At 37.6% G+C, this 20,575-nt stretch overlaps 1 protein-coding gene across 1 annotated transcript in view; it reads right to left on the reverse strand.

Annotated features, from left to right (window-relative positions):
- The window catches only part of ITGA2 (integrin subunit alpha 2), a 102,669-nt gene that overhangs the window by 52,504 nt on the left and 29,590 nt on the right, over positions 1-20,575 (reverse strand). Inside the window, exons 3-7 of the mRNA XM_045903519.3 lie at positions 7,742-7,851; positions 6,693-6,784; positions 3,550-3,664; positions 3,250-3,377; positions 268-416 (exon numbers count right to left, since the gene is read on the reverse strand). Of these exons, the coding sequence (XP_045759475.1) occupies positions 268-416; positions 3,250-3,377; positions 3,550-3,664; positions 6,693-6,784; positions 7,742-7,851 (594 nt within the window). The remainder of the gene's footprint in view (positions 1-267; positions 417-3,249; positions 3,378-3,549; positions 3,665-6,692; positions 6,785-7,741; positions 7,852-20,575) is intronic.

Below are 20,575 nucleotides of genomic sequence, written 5' to 3' on the forward strand. Positions count from 1 at the left end.
GCCATCCAGGCGTCCCGCATATACAATCTTTAAAAAAATCATGGAATATCTTTTAAAAGTCCTAGAAATCAAAGATTTTAAAATTTCATTTCCTATTGCCTTTTCAAAGTGTTCAAGTGACAGAACGTTTGAACTTTTCTTCTTTATTACTTCTAATTTAAGTGTTAAGTACCAGGTACATTATTTTTGTCTTTTTTTTTTTGGTCTTTCTTATTTACAAGCACTTCTATTTTATCAAAATATTGGGCTATTAGCATCATAACTTACTTTGCATATTGAATTGCTTTGAATGTATTTGTGAGGTCTCCCCCATACTGGTATGTCTGGGATGTTGCTTCAATCATTTCAGCTTTGGTTTTGAAAGTGTTCAGGTTAAATACAACTCTTGGATTGTTGGCATACTGAATTAACCCCACCTTCAAGAAAGCAGAAGTTCATTAAAGGCTTGTCATTAAGTTATAAATAATTTCTAATTAACCAATATAATCAAAATCAAAAGTGCATCTGGATGTGGGCTGATAGTATAAGGGAATCATTTCCAATTTTGTTCTTAAGAATAGTTATTTTTCTTCCAATAGAATGACTTCTTTGTTAGAGGCTGTCAGGAAAAAGCAGCAGTACTTGTTGATAAGCAAGATGAGGTCCTATCTGGTATAATTTGGTTCTCAAGAGTAACAGTTACATATTTTCAACTATAATAGTTATAGATTATCTAGTAATAGATTTTAAAGCACTGTCTTGTAATATTTTAATATGGATAAATATTAGAATAAAGTTCATTAACAAGAAGATTAAATGATATAAATTTTCTAATTAACAATGGATATGAGCTAGTAAACAATTATAAGCAGTCATAGATGGAAGATAACAGCTCATCAATTGAGAATATTTGCATATTAAACAAAGAATTAGATTTGAATACAAAAAACCCAAAACAAAACAGTGAGCTAATCAACACAGTCAATTTATTGTTCTGGATTTCCTCTAATCACAGACTTCAGCATTTTTGGAAGAAACCTGCTATATGAGCATGTGGGCAAGAAGTTTCTGGCCTTCAGAGAAGATGCCATTAGGGAGAGTCTTATTTGAAAGACCTGAGAGAGAGAACAACTTCTGAACAAGATTCTGGGGCACATATCCTAATCCTTTAGATCAAGAAGGCCAAACACTTCTATTAACATCCTGGTTCTCAGCACTGAAATCATCCTCTATGCCTAGGAGTTGGGGGCTTTCAGAACAAGAAGTGGCAATAGGAGATTAGTGGTAAAAAGGTCTCTAAAATAGAGGTCAGTCTGTAAGGAAGGTGGAAGGTGCAAGGCCTGGATTTCTGAGTTCAATCAGCTACTTTTGCTAGGAAGCAATCAAGTAGGCATTAGGAAGATGTGAAAAACATGATATTGCTGGAGCCTTCTCCTTAGGATAGGATGTAAGACTTGAGAGAGAGGATGGGTCAAAAATAACTCTAAGGATTTAAAAGTCTAAAATGAGAGGAAGATGTTAGTAACTCCCATGACAGCCCCAGAACTTCGGTGTGAGAAAGGGGAGTGATGCATAGAAGACTCAAAGAAATGTAGTATATTAGGACTTACAGAAAGGTCAAATTTAGATTGGAAGAAAAAGAGACTTTGTAAAGCACCTCTAGAGATGAAAAAGATGTATTAGGGTAGGAAGACAAGAAGAGGAAGGCCTTAAATTCCTTGCGAGAGACTATGAAATAGAGTAAATCTTGTAATGGGGGTAATCCATTTAGAGACAGATAAAATAAGCAGATACTTAGGAACACTTCTCTTATGATGGGCCTTAAGATGGTGCTATACAGAAATCAGTGCCATACCTAGTCTTTTTAAAAAAGATTTTATTTATTTGAGAGAGAGAGAGAGAGAGCACGAGCTGGGGGAGGGGCAGAGGGAGAGGGACAAGGAGACTCTCTGCTGAGCATGGAGCCTGCCATGGGGCTTGATGTGGGGCTTGATCCCAGGACCCTGAGATCATGACCTGAGCTCAAGTCAGACACTTAACTGACTGAGCCACCCACGTGCCCCTACACATAGTCTTATTCACAGAAGTTTCACACAGTGAAACCTCCAAAGTTTCAGTGGACATTAGTGTCCTTTAGGTATTGAAAAGCAATGTCAATGGGGAAAACATACAATAATATTTTGTAATACTGTACAGGAAAGCAGAAAATCAAATTTCAATATAGCTAACTGCAAAACATTTAGGGGGAAATGTTCCAACAATTGTTACTAGATGTTGGACACTAAGGCCTCAGATGACAGGAACAACCCAAAAACATACACTGGTAACTGTGAACTGGTTCCTGTTGATGTTGGTTCTACAACCAGAATAAGCCATGAAATGGCAAATCCAATAAAAAAGAAAGAAAAAAGACCCAAAATTTTAACAATAAATGCTATTTGGTTTTTGGAAAGTGAGAAGCTTCTGTTCCTGAGTTTTGGATGCCTATCTCAAGAAGACAGAAAAGCAAATTAAAGACTCATTAAAACACAGGCAGCTACACAAAATTATTTAAAAGAAGTGTCCTGTGTAAAAAAGGAAGGATAGACTAAAATATGATAAAAGACTAAAAAATAATGAAAGATAGGATTATACTGTCTATGGACTTCTTTATAAAAAAATTCCAGAATTCAAGGACAATTGTTTTACCAGCAAACAATAAAAAGAAATTATTAGTCCAAGTGGCTGTCAAGAAAGAATACATACAGGATTTTAAAATGTATTAATAAATTCATGAGTTATAGGAGGGAAAAATAAGCAACTAAAGAGGATTAAAATGCTATATCTCAGGGATGCCTGGGTGGCTCAGTCAGTTAAGCATCCGACTGTTGATTTCAGCTCAGGTCATGATCTCAGGGTCGTGAGATCGAGCCCCGAGTCAGGCTCTGTGCTGGGCGTGGAGCCTGCTTGAGATTCTCTCTCTCTCTCTCTCTCCCTATGCCCCTCCCCCCACTTCCACTCTCTCTCTCTTTCTCACACACACACAAAATGCTCTATCCCACATCCGATGCTTGTGTCAGAAACAGAAGTCTCAAATCTCAAAAACCAGCATTGGGCAAAGGCATAGACAGAACAACTCAATGTAGTACAAGTTTCAATTAACTGTCAAGATTACCATTAAATGCATTTAATATGGGGATCTGACAAATGCAAAAATTAAGACGTCATAGCTAACAATATTTTCTCAGAAAGAAAGCTGTGGGTTAGTGTATGTATTATTCAAATCCATACCTGTGTTTTTTTTGGGCCTATATCCAGGCCTTGGACAAATTTTTCCAAAAAATTCTTTACTGCATCCCAGGGATAAATACTGTTTGATTCATCACACACAACCACAACATCTATGAGGGAAGGGCAGGCTACACAGGAAAAGATGAAAGAAACAGATTTCCATAGGTAATTCAGTCTTCACACACATATGCAAATGGAACAAAGTAAAATGGACTTGAGGAGTTGGGTGGCACTTGATAAATCCCACCTTCCCCCTTCATGTAAGGCATTGCTCAGACCCTCTGCACATTCATCACTTACTCTGAACTGCAGGTGCAAAGCTGGTCAAGAGCTGAAAATCGGGACTGACGTCAGAACAAACCCCAGTTGTGTAATATTGACTTCCACACTGCTGTGCCCACAGGGGCCCACACGTCTTCAGAGAAATGAGAGCAATGACAAAACATGGAAAACATGAGTCCTCTACGTCTCCATTGGTAAAACTCAGAGATCATTTCTATGATTTTACCAGATACTAGGAATTGTCAACTCTTGTAATGAACTAACAGATCAAAAAAAAGCCTCTGAGAGAAAGTGTCTCAGAAAGAAAGAGCAACCAGAAGTAAGGGAGAAAGAAGGTGGCCGCTGGGCTGGGAGGCAGGTCTTGATGGTGCAGGGAGAAGCCCCTCTGGTCACCCCCCAAGCTAGAGAAAGCGGGTGCTTTCCTTCCTCTTCGGTCTCTCAGTTACCTGGGCCTCAGGGGCTGAATCTGTAAACGAGGATAATCATACCTATTATCTTTTAAGGTTGTTGTAAAGATTAAGTGGGTCTATAGATATAAAACATTTAGAACAGTGCAGGGTAAATAGCAAAATGCTACATAATTGTAAGCCAGCTTCATTGCTATTATTATTCTTGAACAAAGATTATACCACTCACTTATACTACTATGCTCTCTGTCTACTACCTCTTATTCTATTCAGCAGAAACCATAGGCCCACAAGCCCCAGGGCCAGGCAGGAACCTAGGAGTGTTCTGGGCTGGTATAGACGCCATGATGAATGAAGAACCCAGGGGCAGCCACCATGGCTCTTGCCCATTGCCAGCCTTGCCAGATCTTTCCAATTTTCAAGGAGGGCCTGAGAGGACAAATTCTTTGTGAAAATTCAATTAAAAAAACCCCCAAAAAACTCTATGGGCTCAACAAACACAATGATGTTCATGAACTGCCAGTTTCTGACTTTGTTCTAAAGTATTTATTTGAGGACTTCTGATCCCCCTTTTTCTACTACATAAAACCTTAGGTCATCCAAACTACCACTTGTCTCCCTGCCCACACCAGACATACTACAATTCTTCATAGTCCCGTCAACCCAGCCTCAAATCTCTCTTTTTCAGCAGCCCTTGAATGCCAAGAACTCCTGCTTCAGTTGTGATTAAATCACACAGAAAACGTCACATTAAATAATATTAAAATTGCTAGATGTAAAAGGACAAAAATGGGAAAGAGAAGTCTAGACAAGATCTTAAAGAGCACCTACAAAGTTTAACATTAGGTAAAGCTGTGGATCAATTATTAAAGCTTAACAAAAAAGTGTGAACTTGCAAAAAGCAATTGGAAGAATAAAAGGGAATTTATTTGATCCAGTAATTGTTGGTTGCTCGAAGGAAAAGCAGCTGTGGTCATATTTCGTGCTCAATGAATAAGCCATAGTTCTTCCTCCTATAAAACTGGTTCATTTTGCCAGTTAGTTAAGGGACAATCACAATTGACGGCTTTGGTTAGTTTACCAAATAACAGATACCAATTATTGATTCCTATATCCCCATCCCCAATCGTTTTTTTTTAAATCACCTTGAAAAACAGTAACTCATGAAATATTCAAGATCTTTTTTTTTTGTTTTAAAAGCAATGGAAAACAGCATTTAGAAGTTGAAATTAGAATATGCCAATTGTTAATGCCAGAACTACATTCCTGCTTTAAGCCCAGAACTTAAGAAGTTTAAAAAAAAAAATGTGATGATTGTCAGTCTTTTCCACATAATTCTTAAGAGTATCTTAAGATTTTGACCTTTTAGGTATGTAAAGGAAGCTTTGGCTTTTTTTTTCTTTCTTTTTTTCCTCTCTCTCTCTCCCTCCCTCCCCCTTTGCGCCTTCTCTGCTTGCTACATTGATTGTTAAATTAATCTCTTAAATTCTCTAGCAGTTTTAAATTACTTTACCTGAAGTTACACATTAAAAATTTTGAAGTACAACCTGTAATCCCTATATCTCAATATGTTCCTCTTCCTGAATTTATTCAACCTTAAAAACAAACAAGCAAACAAAAAAAAAAAAAAAAAAAAAAAAAAAAAGAGGAAAGCAACGCTATTATAAAGACTTTGGGATATCATAAACTGTGAAGATTCATTGCAATATTCATTTTGCTTTGAATTACACATATTATAAGCAATACCTGATATCTGAATACCAATGTCTGAATACTAGTATCTATTAGTAAAAGTAGAAAGACATTGTTAAAAATTGATTATATTTTTAGAATAATTTAGTTATTATACACATAGGCTTTTAAGTTAGCATGTCAATCGTATAGACATAACTAATGTAAAGTTAAATTAAGCATTCTATGGCTATTTTAACAGGGCGATATAACTAGGATCATCTATGAGCTGGTGGGAATGTCTAATAAAATTGGGTTTTTATTTGCCTTAAAATTTTTTTTGGTATGTGATGGTTTTCATTTTTTAATATAGTCAGATATTTTCAACAATTTCCTATATTATTTCTCCTGTTAGTTCTAAGCTCAGAAATTTTTCCGTCTTTCAGAAAATTTCCATTTTCTTCCAGTTTTTAATATTAACTCTTTAATTCACTTGAAAGCATATTTGAATATACAAGTTATTAACCAATTAATTGTCCCCAGACCGCTTGTTAAAGAAGGTATTTTTTTCTCACTGATTTGTGATTCTTTCCTCAGCATTCTAGAAACTAAATGAGAGTAAACACTAATATGAAATAAGAAGAGACCAAGCCATGACTTAGATGATATCAGATTTACCAACAGTTACAGCAAAGGATTAAAGACAGAAATACTCTTCAGCTTTGAAATCCACTCTCTGAATTAGCAGTACCTATCTTGAATGTTCCTACGGGAAGGAGAAATGAGACCTGGAATTCTGCTATTATCAACAAATGCTAAGAGTACTTTCCAAGGGCAAAGAATCGGTGTTCCTTGTGTTGCTTTTCTCTAAGACATTCTGTGGCAATGCTTTTGCTGAATATCTTAAGAAGTCTATACATCAACAGATGGGCATTTCATGTTGTATATCCACAATGGATGATTTATCCAAAAGCAAACTCTAATATTTAAGTGTCAAGATTTGATTTGATAGGTGGGATGGTGAGAAGACACTAACTTCATACTTTCTTGAAATAGATGGGAATTTGAAAGGTAAACACTCACGAGAAATCCTCCAGTGCCCATGTTCCTTGTGAGAGTCAAGCCAAGGCTCATGTTGGTTTTCATTTCAGTAACATTGGGAATGCTTGTGGCACCTTTCAAAGGGAAAAATATTTTAAAAAGTGAATAAATCTTCACCATTTATTTAAACTGGTTTAAAAAAAGACCCCCACACTGATGCTTATGTGTAGCATTGAATTTGGTGTCATATATCCAGGTACTCACATTACATAATCACATGTAAAGAAAGGAGGCCTTCAGTGATCTGGTAGCTTGTACACTTAAATGAGTGAGGTTACAGAATGTCAGATATTAGGGGGTAGTGTCTGTAAAGGGCATGACTTACAGGCATTTAAATTTAAATTTTTTAAAAACAAAATGCTGGCCAAACAATACAAACCTGAGGACACTATTCGGTCTACAATTTGCCAACCTACTCTTTTCAAGGTCACAACAGCTCCATCTAATGTTTTATTATGGATCAGAAAAAAAAAAATCCTTAAAGTGTTATAAAAAAATGCATACAGTAGAAGCTGGCCCAAAACATTAATGACTGAATTTTAAAAGGAAGTCATGAGACTAGCCATGTAAAATAGTAAATACAAACAATTACGAAGTATTCTAAATAGTGACAATTTTTTTTTATTAGAATGCAACAGAGTGTTTCTCAGCATCTCTAAAAGCAACACTAGTATTGACAGGTCTATACCTAATGGTTTGTTTTGAGGAGGGAAAGAGGTATGGTTAGACTTAGATATCTATAAATAATCAGCAAAATAATCCTGAACATTGATGGAAACTGGTCCACAGTCTGGGGGTAGATGGTCCAAGAGGCAGCACATTTCTCATGTATCTTATTAAATCAGGTCTTTAAGCTGTGTTGGAAATTTGGATACAATTGGACCCCATATGACTAAAGATAATAAAGGCAAAAAAGTTGTCTATGTTTCTTCAAGACAGACTATGATTGATTTTGTTATTTTTTTAAATTAGAGTTACATCAAATGAGATCTTGTTATTTGTAAAAAGTCATATTGCTAATTACTACTTACTTTCCAAATTTAGCTTTTCACATGTAGCATTGGACAGATCAACAGGACATTTATACACATCTCCCATTCGGTTCTCAGGAAAGCCACTCCAAGGTGAACCAACTAGTAACCTAGAAATAGGAATTATTTTTCATTAGATATAAAATGTTAGTATAGTTTCTTAAAGTTTAAAACTGACCACAAAACAATGAAAAAATCCCCCACATTTAATTTCAATCTTAATAAGAAAATAGTTCATATTTGTTCAGTTATAATTTGTTCTTTTTCCTTTTCTCTTAGCTGATCAAGATTCTTAATGAATATTTGCATACAGTATAGAAATATAATGCAGGTCACAAATGTGATCTGCATATGTAATTTAAAATTTTCTAGTAGTCACATTAATACAATAAAAAGCAAAGCTGAAATTCACTTAAATAATATATTTTATCTAACTTGATATACCAAACTAGTATGCAATCATTAAAAATAAAAATTATTAATGAGCTATATGACATTCTTTTTTCCATACTAAGTCTTTGAAATTCAGTGTGTTTTATACTCAGAGCACAAATCAGTATGGAGAAGTAACATTTCAAGGGCTCAGTAGCCACATGAGGCTAGCAGCTGCCTTATTGGTCAGCACAACTTTAAAGAATGAAACAATATTAAAACCAAAACAAAAACTAACATTTGTTGAGTGCTTTTCTTGTCCTAAGTATTTTCATATGTTAATTTACTTAGGGAACAGATGAGTTATCTAAGTGGTTTTACTGTTTATTGTCTATATAAGAGGATCCTTAGCAAAAACACAGAGCAAATATACTGTGGAGCTTTCTTTATGTGTAACGTGTTTGTAGCCAGAACACAGGATGCAGAGTTTGGAGACTGGTGCTCCCATCCTCCTTTTGGTTAGTTTCATTTCCTACCCAGCTTGTCCAACCAGAGACTAAATGTTTCCCTGTGGAGACACTCACCTAACATTTCTGGTTACAGAAGAATGGACAGAAAGAGTCCATGTAAACAGTCTGATCTTCAGAATCTATAGTAGGTTAATTACTCAGCAGCATTCAGTTACTAAGGAAGCATATTTGATTCAATGTTTTTTTTCCCTGTCAAGGTTGGCAGATTAGATGAAACTTAAATTCTTTCATGAGCCTTCTGCAAAAATATTTTATCATTGTTGATTAAACAACATGTGCCTCACACTAAGTGCCACAATGGATACAAAAAGACTAAGGTGCAATCTACTAAATCTAGTAAAACTATTTAAGATACATGACAAGTAAAACAATAACAACACAAATGAACAGAAAGATATAAATAAGTTCCTCTCTGGAACAAATGTTAAAATGGTCAGAGGATGCAAAAATGGATATTGAAAGATGAAGGTGGCAGTCATCATTCTCAGCAGAGGGAAGAGTGTGAATAATCATGGAAAGAAGAAAATACCAATTATTTTGAAAGACAGTTAATGATTTACACAGTAAGTGAGAGCTAAGTGTAACTGATTCTGATGCCCAAGCTCTTAACCCTTAGCTTATTCTCCTTCCTCTTAGCTGCACAAAGGCCTGGCAATAGGGCCCAGATTGGGAAAACTATCTGGACAAATGGGCTGTGTTCCAGAATAATCAAGGAGTGGTGGATCTGGAAACTGATGGTCAGGCCATGTCTACCGTGATGAGGGTGTGGCTGTGTGGTGTATAAGGAGGCTATGGACTGGAAGGACACCAGCCAAGGTCAACTTGTAAGAGCACATCCACACTGTGGGCCCAGGCTGTACTGTTCATAATGTAGGTAAGAGCAGATCATGTTCAAATAATACTAAATGTGGTAATTTGGGCGACTTTCATTATGCACATTTTCCATCCATCCTCACCAGCCCAAGGGCAAAAAACACACTGAAGAGTAAAAATTAAGTGTTTCTCATCTAAAATTTAACCATCTTGTTCTCCAGAGTCTTCAGCAGTAAAGCACCATCATGGAGTTACCTACTTCTCAATGAGAAAGCTCAAAAGGCTACTTGCTGTCTCCTCTTGACTAAGTGCTCCCTGGACACACCTCCCCACCTCACTTCCTCCAACCTCACCAAAGAATTCGGGATTTGATAATCTCACATTCAGGAGGGGGTATGACATCTCCACTACTGCTGTGAGAGCTGTGGCCTCCTACACGAATCAAATGGGAAGAAGAGAGAAAAAGAAACATCTGCACAACTGTGTGCCTCTTAACAAAAAGGATGTGAAAGTACTTGTAAATCTCTCAAAGAAAACATGTAAATCTCTGGCAGTATGATGCCATATTAAACTAACACAAGACAACAGGTAACAGTGGAAAACCAGATCACCTTGGTGACTGGTAAAGAACCAGGGTGTCCTCATCATATATGACTCATTCTTTCAATATGGTGAACCACATTAGTTAGTAGCCTCCAGGTCATGCTAGTGACTACAGAGAATGTTTCAAAGACCATTGTTAACTCCCTTATTGGCAACATTTCCAGTAGACTCTCCTCGCTTCTACCCACGCTTCTACCCACAGGCCTCAGTGAAATCCTGGTTCCTGACAATTCATCCTCATAAGGAAAGGCTACGACGTCACCAGTGGCTACTCCAAGGGAATTGTGACATTCTTATATTAATCAGACAGGAAGGTGAGGGAGGCTGGTATATTTAGCTATAAAATCTTTTTTTTTTTTTTTAAGATTTTATTTATTTATTCATGAGAGACAGAGAGAGAGACAGAGGCAGAGGGAGAAGCAGGCTCCCCGTGGAGCAGGGAGCCCGATGCGGGACTCGATCCCAGGACCCTGGGATCATGACCTGAGCCGAAGGCAGACGCTTAACCGACTGAGCCACCCAGGCGTCCCTAGCTATAAAATCTTATGTAATCAGCTGTAACAGGAAGAAACATGCCAGGAGAAAATGTTACAAAGGTGGAGAATAGGATAGGTGAGTGAGTAAACCCTGCTGTAGTATGGTAAAACATCTTTGAAGGAATGGATTTAACGTAATCACAACAGACAAAAGAGCTGCATGAACAGTCGTGTGTGCTGATTCTCAAAACAAAACAAAATCCCAAGATATAAACTCTCTTTCCTACAGTGAAACTGGGAATTCTTCCAAGATGACTTAAAATAACACTTACTGTTCAATTATCTTGTGGGGAAATAGTGATTATGTAGAGTTCCAAAACACAGACAATTTGCCCACCTCCAGTGGAATTCAAAATACTTTGTTTAGTTAGTAAACAGTATTTATGGTGGTGTAGGTAGTTTAAACCTACAATCCAGGGGCTGTTATAAATATCTTCCTTTGGTCTGTGAGTCTATAAACTCTGCAAGTGTTCCTTTAATACTAGCGATTTTTCTAGAGATTATTGACAGAATGTACTTAAGATAGTAGGGCAAAACATGTTTTCTTTGATTCAACAAACGTTTATTGAAATCCTGTGGGGCTGAAATTTTGCACAACTCCAGGGGATACCATTTCCATATAAATAGTGTGCTCTGGCCTTGTTAAGTATGCAGCCTATGAGGCTGTACGTGGTGGCTAGACCTACTACGTGCCAGACTTGATTCTAGGCACTGGCGATACGTCAATGAATAAGTCAGTCAAACAATTCTGGTCTCATGAAGCTGACATTCTAGTGGGGAAAAGATAGACAATAAATTTAATAAGTAAATAAAACATATCATGATGATGATCAGTGCTTTACGGGAAAAAGGAGAAGGATGTGGCGTGGAGGGTGTTATAATCTTTATTAGAATGGTCAGGAAGGGCCTCACTGAAAAGGTGCAATTTAAGCAAAGACTCGAAGGAGGCGAAGGAGTAAACCATAAGACTCTGGTGGAAGAATACTAGGCTGTGGGAACAGCGAGTGCAAAAGCCCTGTGGTTGGACCACACTGTAAGAGGAAGAATGTGGGAGGAGGTGGTCAGATTGGTAATGGGGCCAGATCCCATAAGATTGATATGAAATTCTAAGAACATGGCTTTGCCCGTGAGTGACATGAGAAAGCCATTGGAGGATTTTTTTTTAACACAGTAGTAATGTGAGCTGACATATTTTAGAAGGATTTGGAAGACTGCTTTGTTGAGAATTATTGCATTGGGCCAAGGTGAAGCAGGTGAAGCACTTCAGAGGCAAATGCAAAATCCAGGCAAGAGGTGATGAGGGGTTCCTACAGGGCTGTGAGAAGTGATCTTATTTTAGATATATTTTGAAGGTAGGGCCATCAGGATTTCTTGAGAGGTTAGTTTTTAAATACACACACCCACACCCATACTCATGCAAACACACACACACACATAGAGTCAAGGAGGCCTGGGTGGCTCAGTTGTTAAGCGTCTGCCTTCGGCTCAGGTCATGGTCCCAGGGTCCTGGGATCGAGTCCCACGTTGGGCTCCCTGCTTGGCGGGAATCCTGCTTCTCCCTCTCCCACTACCCCCTGCTTGTGTTCCCTCTCTCACTATGTCTCTCTCTCTCAAATAAATAAATAAAATCTTAAAAAAAAAAAAAAGAAACTAAAAGGAACCAAGTGGTCATGATCAGATAAGGGGGATACTCTCAGTAGAGCAAGATTTTGAGATAGGATGAGCTCAAGAGCTCAGTGTGAGGTATTTTAAGTTTGAGGTATCTATCAGACATCCAAGGGGATATTTTACTTAGGATTAGAAGCCTATTGTATATAACACATTAATGTAAGAAATTTCAAAGTCTATAGTATATAAATATAAATATTGTTCCTTACATTGTTTAGTTCCAAGCCACTGACAACACAAGGGTTCTGGTGAGTTCTCTATAGCTACTTGCTTCCTGCTTGAAATGTAAAAGGAGTTTATGATGCAAAGAAATCACCTGGGAAGACTTCAAGTCTCCAGGAAGGAGGAAGACAGGTAAAGAGAGTTCATTTTTAGCTCCTGGTTGGGAAATACTGTTGCTATAAATTTAATAGTTAAACCCTTTGGCGTGTGTTGAAAGGAAATTTTAGTTTCTAAGCTTCATTACGCTACCTCAGGCTCCTTTGGCTGCCAGATTGCTTCCTTAAATAGGGGATGGCTAAACCCTCAAGGTCTTTCAGTTCCCTGATGTCGAGTCCACCAACCTCATTATTGCTAAAACATCTTAAGCCTATTGTTCTGTTTCATAAAAAGCCTGGAAATGAGCTTTTGTACTGTAAACAGATGAATCAAATAAAAGCTGATTCTGTTATGTTGACTCATCCAACATGCAGTTTTCCTAAAGTTAAAATCAAAAGTTGATATATTCAATTTAAAGCCTTGTGATGACATAAATTCTACATTCTTCGAAGGGAAGGAATGATTTTTAAGACCACCACATTTTTCTAAATCAAAGCCCTTGAGATAGTACATTTCAACAAGGTGCTTAGGCAGATGGTTGTTTTATCAATGATAAAATTTGGAAAAGTAACATTTATAAACTGTTTAATAGTTTATAAAGTACTTTTAATGTACACTGTCTTCTTTGATCCTTATAAATAGAGGTCAAGTGTTACAACTATTCCTGTTTTCCTATAAAAAAACAAGTCTAAGCGTCTAATTGGCAACAAAGCCTAGATCTGCACCTGTGTCCTTTCATTCCAAACCCCTGATTCTTTCTATCATAGTAAGTTCTGCTTAGAACTCTTCTAGAGGACAGGTATTCATTGTTTTCCCATCCTATTAGCCATAAACAAATTAACAGTTTCCACCCATGCCACTCTGTATTCCCCAAATCCCTCTTCAGATGGAGCTAGCCTGATGGAAAAGTTTCAGACAACTGGCCACCAGGAAGGTGTGCATATGTAAGCCCCATTCACTTTTGTAAATGAACTTTGTTCCAGGAACAGACATTCAGGCATCAACACAGTGGAAAGCTTTAAATTATAAGACAAACTAGTGAGGCATGGAGAATTTTCACAGATCACTGAAGGTCTCCAGACATTTGGGAGTAGCAGATCTATCCCCTATGCAAGTCACAAAAGATGGGTGTGTGTGTGTGTGTGTGTGTGTGTGTGTGTTTGTAGGTATACACACAAATTTGTGTCCAGAGTGGGGGAAGGGAGAAAGAAGTCTGAGCTGGGGATATTTAAAGTGCCTTTTCTACTATAGATTTTTACTTATGATAAATAACAGAAACCATGGAAAAAATTTAGCTATAAAGATTATTTAAACTTAGTGGAAACGAAATGGACAACTATGGTGTAACAAATGTAGGTGGATCAACACCAGGGTGGTTCATGGGGTTCTAAAAGATACTCGGTTCACTATTCTGCCCCTACTGGCTGCTTAGAGAAGGTCTTTGTTGATAGGAGACATGATATTTTGCACATCTATATTAACAGTGTTGAGTGATGGTTTAATTATATGGCAATAACATAATAATTATTTATAAAAGTATTAAGTTTTTAGCTTAAAAGTGTAAGATTATTAGAGTCCGACTTCTAATGCCTTTCCAGAATCAAAAATTGGACTAAGTTACAAGTTAGTGAAAATAAAATGTAATGAAAGAACAAAAAGGAATATATATGTCATGGGTTTAAAATAAAAGCAAACTCTGAGAATAAACAAAGTAAGCATGTTAAATGGCACTGCCAGGATAACCTAATGGCAAGAGAATTTTATCTTTGGAAAAAGACATAAAGGATGATATTGGCTAATATTTAAAGGCCATAATGAAAGACAAAGACATGATTATTTTGGAAAAGGGATCAGAATAGCATTCTTGGCCAAGAAGAAGAAATGGACTGAAGCTAATCCAATATGCATGGAAGCTAATCGATGACAGATGAGAAATGGTTGAGAAACAGGCAGTGGAGAGAAGTAGGGAGGAACTTGTTATTAAAAATCCTGATTTTCTTCCTATGTATTTTTACACAGTGCTAAGGAGAGTACTTCACATATGCATAATGATTTAGTGTTTTTTTTTTTTTAACAGTGGCTATGATTTATTTCTTTTTTTAAAACAGTGGATATCGTCTATTTCTGTTTTTTTAAGTTTTTATTTCAATTCCAGTTAGTTAACATACAGTGTAATATTAGTTTCAGGTGTACAATATAGTGATTCAACCCTTCCATACGTCACCCTGTGCTCATCACAAGTGCCCTCCTTAATCCCATCACCTATTTCATCCATCCCCCCACTCCCATGTCCCCTCTGGTAACCATCAGTTTGTTCTCTATAATTAAGAGTCTGTTTCTTGATTTGTTTCTCTTTCTCTTTTTTCCCTTTGCTTATTTTTTTGGTTTCTTACATTCCACATAATCATAAAATCATATAGTGTTTGTCTTTCTCTGAGTTATTTCACCTAGCGTTATACTCTCTACATCCATCCATGTCTTTGCAAATGGTAAGATTTCATTCTTTTTTATGGCTGAATAATATTCCACATCTTCTTTATCCATTCATCAATAGATGGACACTTGGGCTGCTTCCATATCTTGGCTATTGTAGATTATGCTGCTATAAACACAGGGGTGCATGTATCCCTTTGATTAGTGTTTTTGTATTTTTGGGATAAATACCCAGTAGTGTAATTACTGGATCATAGGGTAGTTCTATTTTTAACTTTTTGAGGAAACTCTATACTGTTTTCCAGCGTGGCTGCACCAGTTTGCATTCCCACCAACAGTGCAAGAGGGTTCCCCTTTCTCCGCATCCTTGCCAGTATCTGTTGTTTCTTGTGTTGTTCATTTTAGCTATGTGGACAGGTGTGAGGTGATATCACAAAACAGTTTTGATTTGCATTTCCCTGATGATAAGTGATGATGAACATCTTTTCATGTGTCTGTTGGCCATATGGATGCCTTCTTTGGAGAAATGTCTGTTCATGTCTTTTGCCCATTTTTAAATTGGATTGTTTTTTGCATGTTGAGTGCCATAAGTTCTTTTTTTTTTTTTTGGAGGCTCCATGCCCAGCATGGAGTCCAGTGTGGGGCCCAAACTCATGACCCTGAGATCAAGACCTGAGCTGAAATCAAGAGTCAGATGCTTAACCAACTGAGCCACCAGGTGCCCCGAGTCTCATAAGTTTTTATATATTTTGCATACTAACCCTTTATCAGATATGTCATTTGCAAATATCTTTTCCCATTCAGTAGGTTGCCTTTTAGTTTTTTTGATTGTTTCCTTCACTATGCAGAGGCTTTTTATTTTGATGTAGTCCTAATAGTTTATTTTTACTTTTGTTTCCCTTGCCTCAGGAGACATATCAAGAAAAAAATGCTATGGCTGATGTCAAAGAGGTTACTGCCAGTGTTCTCTTCTAGGATTTTGATGGTTTCTTGTCTCACATTAGGTCTTTAATCCATTTTGAATTTATTTTTGTGTACGGTGTGAGAAAGTTTCTTTTGCATGTAGCTGTCCAGTTTTCCCAACATCATTTGTTGAAGAAACTTTTTCCTGCTTTACTGAAGATTAACTGACTTATAGTTGTGGGCTTATTGCTGGTTTTCTATTCTGTTCCATTAATCTATGTGTCTGTTTTTGTACCAGTACCATACTGTTTTGATCACTACAGCATTGTAATATAACTAGAAGTCTAGAATTGTGATGCCTTCAGCTTTTCTTTTCTTTTACAAGATTGCTTTGGCGATTCAGGGCCTTTTGGGGTTCTATACAAATTTTAGGACTGTATGTTCCAGCTTGAAGAATGCTGTTGGTATTTTGATAGGGATTGCACTAAATGTGTAGATTGCTTTGGGTAGTATAGACATTTTAACAATATTTATTCTTCCAATCCATGAGCATGGACTATCTTTCCATTTCTTTGAGTTATCTTCAGTTTCTTTCAGTGTTTTACCGTTTTTCTAGTACAGAAAACTGCACTCTTTGGTTAGACTTATTCCTAGAGTGGTTTAGTGTTTGAAGTGCTTTAATTTTTTTTTTTTTTTTTTTTTTAACTAAACTACAGATTTTATTTGGATTTCACCAGTGAAGTGCTTTACTTTTATTCTCTCACAAGGTGCTCAAAACATTCCAGTTTGGTAGGAATGGCCCTCTCTTTGTGCTCCAGAGAGGTTGTGTGACTTTATCAAAGTCACCCAGCTAGTGGTGTGGAAACAGGGTAAAACCCTTGTGCTCTGGCTCCCGACTTACATGACAAATCCCTGTCTATGAGACAATGAAAAGGCAGATGTTAACTGCCATCTCTGTCCATGCAGAAATTTTAATTCAAAGTACTGAATGAAGTTGATCTTACTTTATAAAGTTTATATAACAATAGAATTAAATATTTTTTATAAATGCCAATTACCTTCTGCTGCTCTCCTCCTAGGATACTTAAAAAAAATATGTACACTTGGAACATCTTATCTCTGTTTTGCATTAATCTACCATATGCACATTACTTCTTGGCTCTGTAATCTTAGGCAAACTACTTAACATTTCCAAGTCCCAGTCCCCTCATTTGTAAAAGGAGTAATAATAGAGCTATTGTGAGTATTATGTGTTCAGCAAAGACAGAGTACTCAGTACTTTTAAATATTGCAAATATCAGTAAATACCAAGTACTGTTATTTCCAACCTACATATGGCATAATCTTTGATATGTGTTATAGAATTGAATGTTTCTTATTCATCTAAAATTCTCTTCCATATCTCCTATAGACAAGCTGTTATATTTATAACACACATAGAGCTTTATTCATATTTTTCTTAGTTAAAAAGTTGAACTATAATATAAGCTCATATATAAATGGAATTTTTTATTGGCCATAACACATGTTCATTATATTTCTCTTCTTTACTTAAGGAACAAGTATGCACTAGTCCTTGCTGACACAAGAAATTACATCTCTCCCACTGGAAATACCCCTTGTTGCCAGACAGCTTTTGTTACACAAGTGACTGTTCTAAGGTTTTTGAGTCATATAATGAGCTCAGACTGTTCATGCAGCAGGCCTTTGGATTAGACAAACAGAGACAGTACATATCACCACAAGCTTCCAGGAAATGACTTTAAACATATCTCAATCCTTTGTATAATTGCTTCTGATAAGAATTGCATCATCTACATTTGAACATCCTGTGTGTACAATGGGGGCCTCAAAGTGACACAGAAGGGGGAGCAGACCACAGCTTTACTTACAGACAGAGGGGTGCTCTGCTGCTCTGCTTGGGAGTAATCTTGCATTCAAAATTATGCAGCTTGTTTGAAACTGTTAAAAAAGCTCTAGAATTCTCAAAGCCACATCATCACTATTTCTAGAATAAAAGTCCACAGTGTAATAAAAGTATAATAAATAAAACGAGCAAAAGCATCAAGATCATTTTGTTAAAATCTTGTGCATCCCAATGTAAACTATGCCTATAAATTCTTAGAAACATGGGACATATGTGACAGCTGATGTTGTACTTGAAAAATAAGGAGTGTGGTTTAAGAAAACTCAGAGCCATAAGCGAGATGTCAGAAGGAAGGAAAGGGCTGAGAGATAGAGTTGGGGCTCAACAATACAGACTGTAAAGAAAGTCAAAGAGAACAGAGGAAAAACTATCCAAACAGCAGCTTCAGAACAAGCAGTAAGAGAGTAAAGGAAATAAAAGGGTGTGTGTGTGTGTGTGTGTGTGTGTGTGGTGTGTGTGTGTGTGAGAGAGAGAGAGAGAAAGAGAGAGAGAGAGAGAGTGTGTGTTATATAAGTCCAAGAGAAAAAGACTCACAGTTATAAAGGAATTCACAGTAATCCCACTTTCTTTGCCCAAAGTTAACTTGATTAGTATCAGGAGGAAAGTTAATGTTTAAACAGGCCTTCCCACATCTGCTACTTCCATAATGTCTGTGCAGTTGTCATAAATTAGGAGTGGAGAAGGGCACAGTGCCAATCGTCAAAACAAATAGGCAATTCTGGATTCCAAGTTTCATATTATTTTCCTTGAGCCTGAGAGTTGTGAGGGCCGCCTGTCCTCACAGGGGGACACGCCATCCGCTGGATCCTGCCACAGCCCTGTCCTCTGTGGCAAGGCACCTTGGCAGGGCCAGGCTAATGAGAGAAGGACCAGGGTGTCCCTCGAGTGTCCCACACTTTGGGAGGAGAGAATGAGCTCTTAATAGTAAGATAATACAGTTACGACACTGAAAGGTCACCCATACAATTAACCACATGGGGCTGGCCTTTATTACATCTCTGCCAGCTCTGCATATCAGTCTTCCGCTTTGACTCTACTCCACACTCCTTCAAAGGTAAGGTTGATGTTTTCTACTTTGCACCTCACACAGGGTCCAGCCTGTAGTGGATTAGCAGATGCTGTCCATGACGTGGCCTCTTCTGCTTCTTTGCTGTAACAAGGCCAGCACAGTGAAAGGGCAGACTGGCATGCCAGGCCAGCTTTGGTTCTCTTTCCTTCCAGCTTTTCACTGCCACAGGATTTAGCCTCTCAGGTAAGACAGGTACTCTCCCTTCTCCTCTTCTTGTATGCTGGGGTATGCTCTTACCAGCTGGTGTTATAGACAGGCTTGAGGGTAGTAAGACTAACATTACACCTTACCAGAAAGCTCTACACTGGGGTTAAAAGCACTAGTCCAACCAACAATAGAGCGATGCCTTGTTCCCCTGTAGTCATTGTCTTGTGTTTATACATCTTTCAGGAATGTCATGAGAAGGCTACAATAGGACTTAGGAATGTCTACTGTCCTTGGTCTGGACATAACCTGATCAGCACCAGAATTTCATCATAAGTTGCTAATACACTCATCTTTTAACAATGTTTTGCATGCTCAGAGAGAATCATGGAGAGAGAAAGGATGTATGGCTATCTCTCACTTTCCTACGACTCTGCCTCCTAGATTCCTGTCAACATTTTGTCCCTGTTGGTCTTGCTCAACTTCCAACCTGCAATGTGGCCAGTAGTTGAGTTACCTTCTGATCCTTGGTAGGCTTATCATCTCTAATAGCATCTCCTACTGATGGTGGTTCTTTCTCCCAGATTGACCTTGTCCCAGAAAAAGCAACCTTTACCTTGTCACTTAAAAAGAACAATTGTGTAAGACTGTTGAATCACAGACCTGTACCTCTGAAACAAATAATACATTATATGTTAAAAAAAAAAAAAAGAAGATAGTAGGAAGGGAAAAATGAAGGGGGGGAATCGGAGGGGGAGATGAACCATGAGAGACTATGGACTCTGAGAAACAAACTGAGGATTCTAGAGGGGAGGGGAGTGGGGGGATGGGTTAGCCTGGTGATGGGTATTAAAGAGGGCACGTTCTGCATGGAGCACTGGGTGTTATACGCAAACAATGAATCATGGAACACTACATCAAAAACTAATGATGTATGGTGATTAACATAACATAATAAAATAAATTTAAAAAAATAAATAAATAAAAAGAACAACTGCAAGCTTGATGGCAGATCATCCTCAGTAAGGCCACACTTACGAAGCAGACCATCAGAGTCCCTCCAAAGGTCTTGTTCGGCTCACACTTAAGTCAAACGACTACAGTTCACTTTGTAGAGTACCTCAGGTGAATCATTTGGAAATAGGACTTTCGTTCAGTCAATCAACTCATAACATTCTGGGTTCTGACTACATGCCATTGAAACAAACAATGTGCCTCTCTTCAGAGACAGGGCAGAAGACAGACAACGAGCATATAAACAAATAAAGGTGATTTCAGATACTAATAACTACTACCCAGAAAATAAATCAGCATGGAAGGCAGGAGAGTGGCTGGGAGGTGTGCTGCAGTCCTTGTTTGGAAGACACGCTCTGAAAGCTTTCTATGAGGAGGCCACACTTGAGCTGAGACTGAAAAATGGGAACTGAGCAGCCAAGTGAAGGTCCTGGGAAGGCTGCTCCTTCCAGGAGAAAGGCATGTGCAGAAGCTCTGACGTAGTAATTCAAGGGACAGATAGAA

Source organism: Mirounga angustirostris, unplaced genomic scaffold (genome assembly GCF_029215605.1).
Source record: "Mirounga angustirostris isolate CCGP_5_RB_7025 unplaced genomic scaffold, mMirAng1.0.hap1 SCAF_7, whole genome shotgun sequence".
Lineage (NCBI taxonomy): Eukaryota > Metazoa > Chordata > Mammalia > Carnivora > Phocidae > Mirounga > Mirounga angustirostris.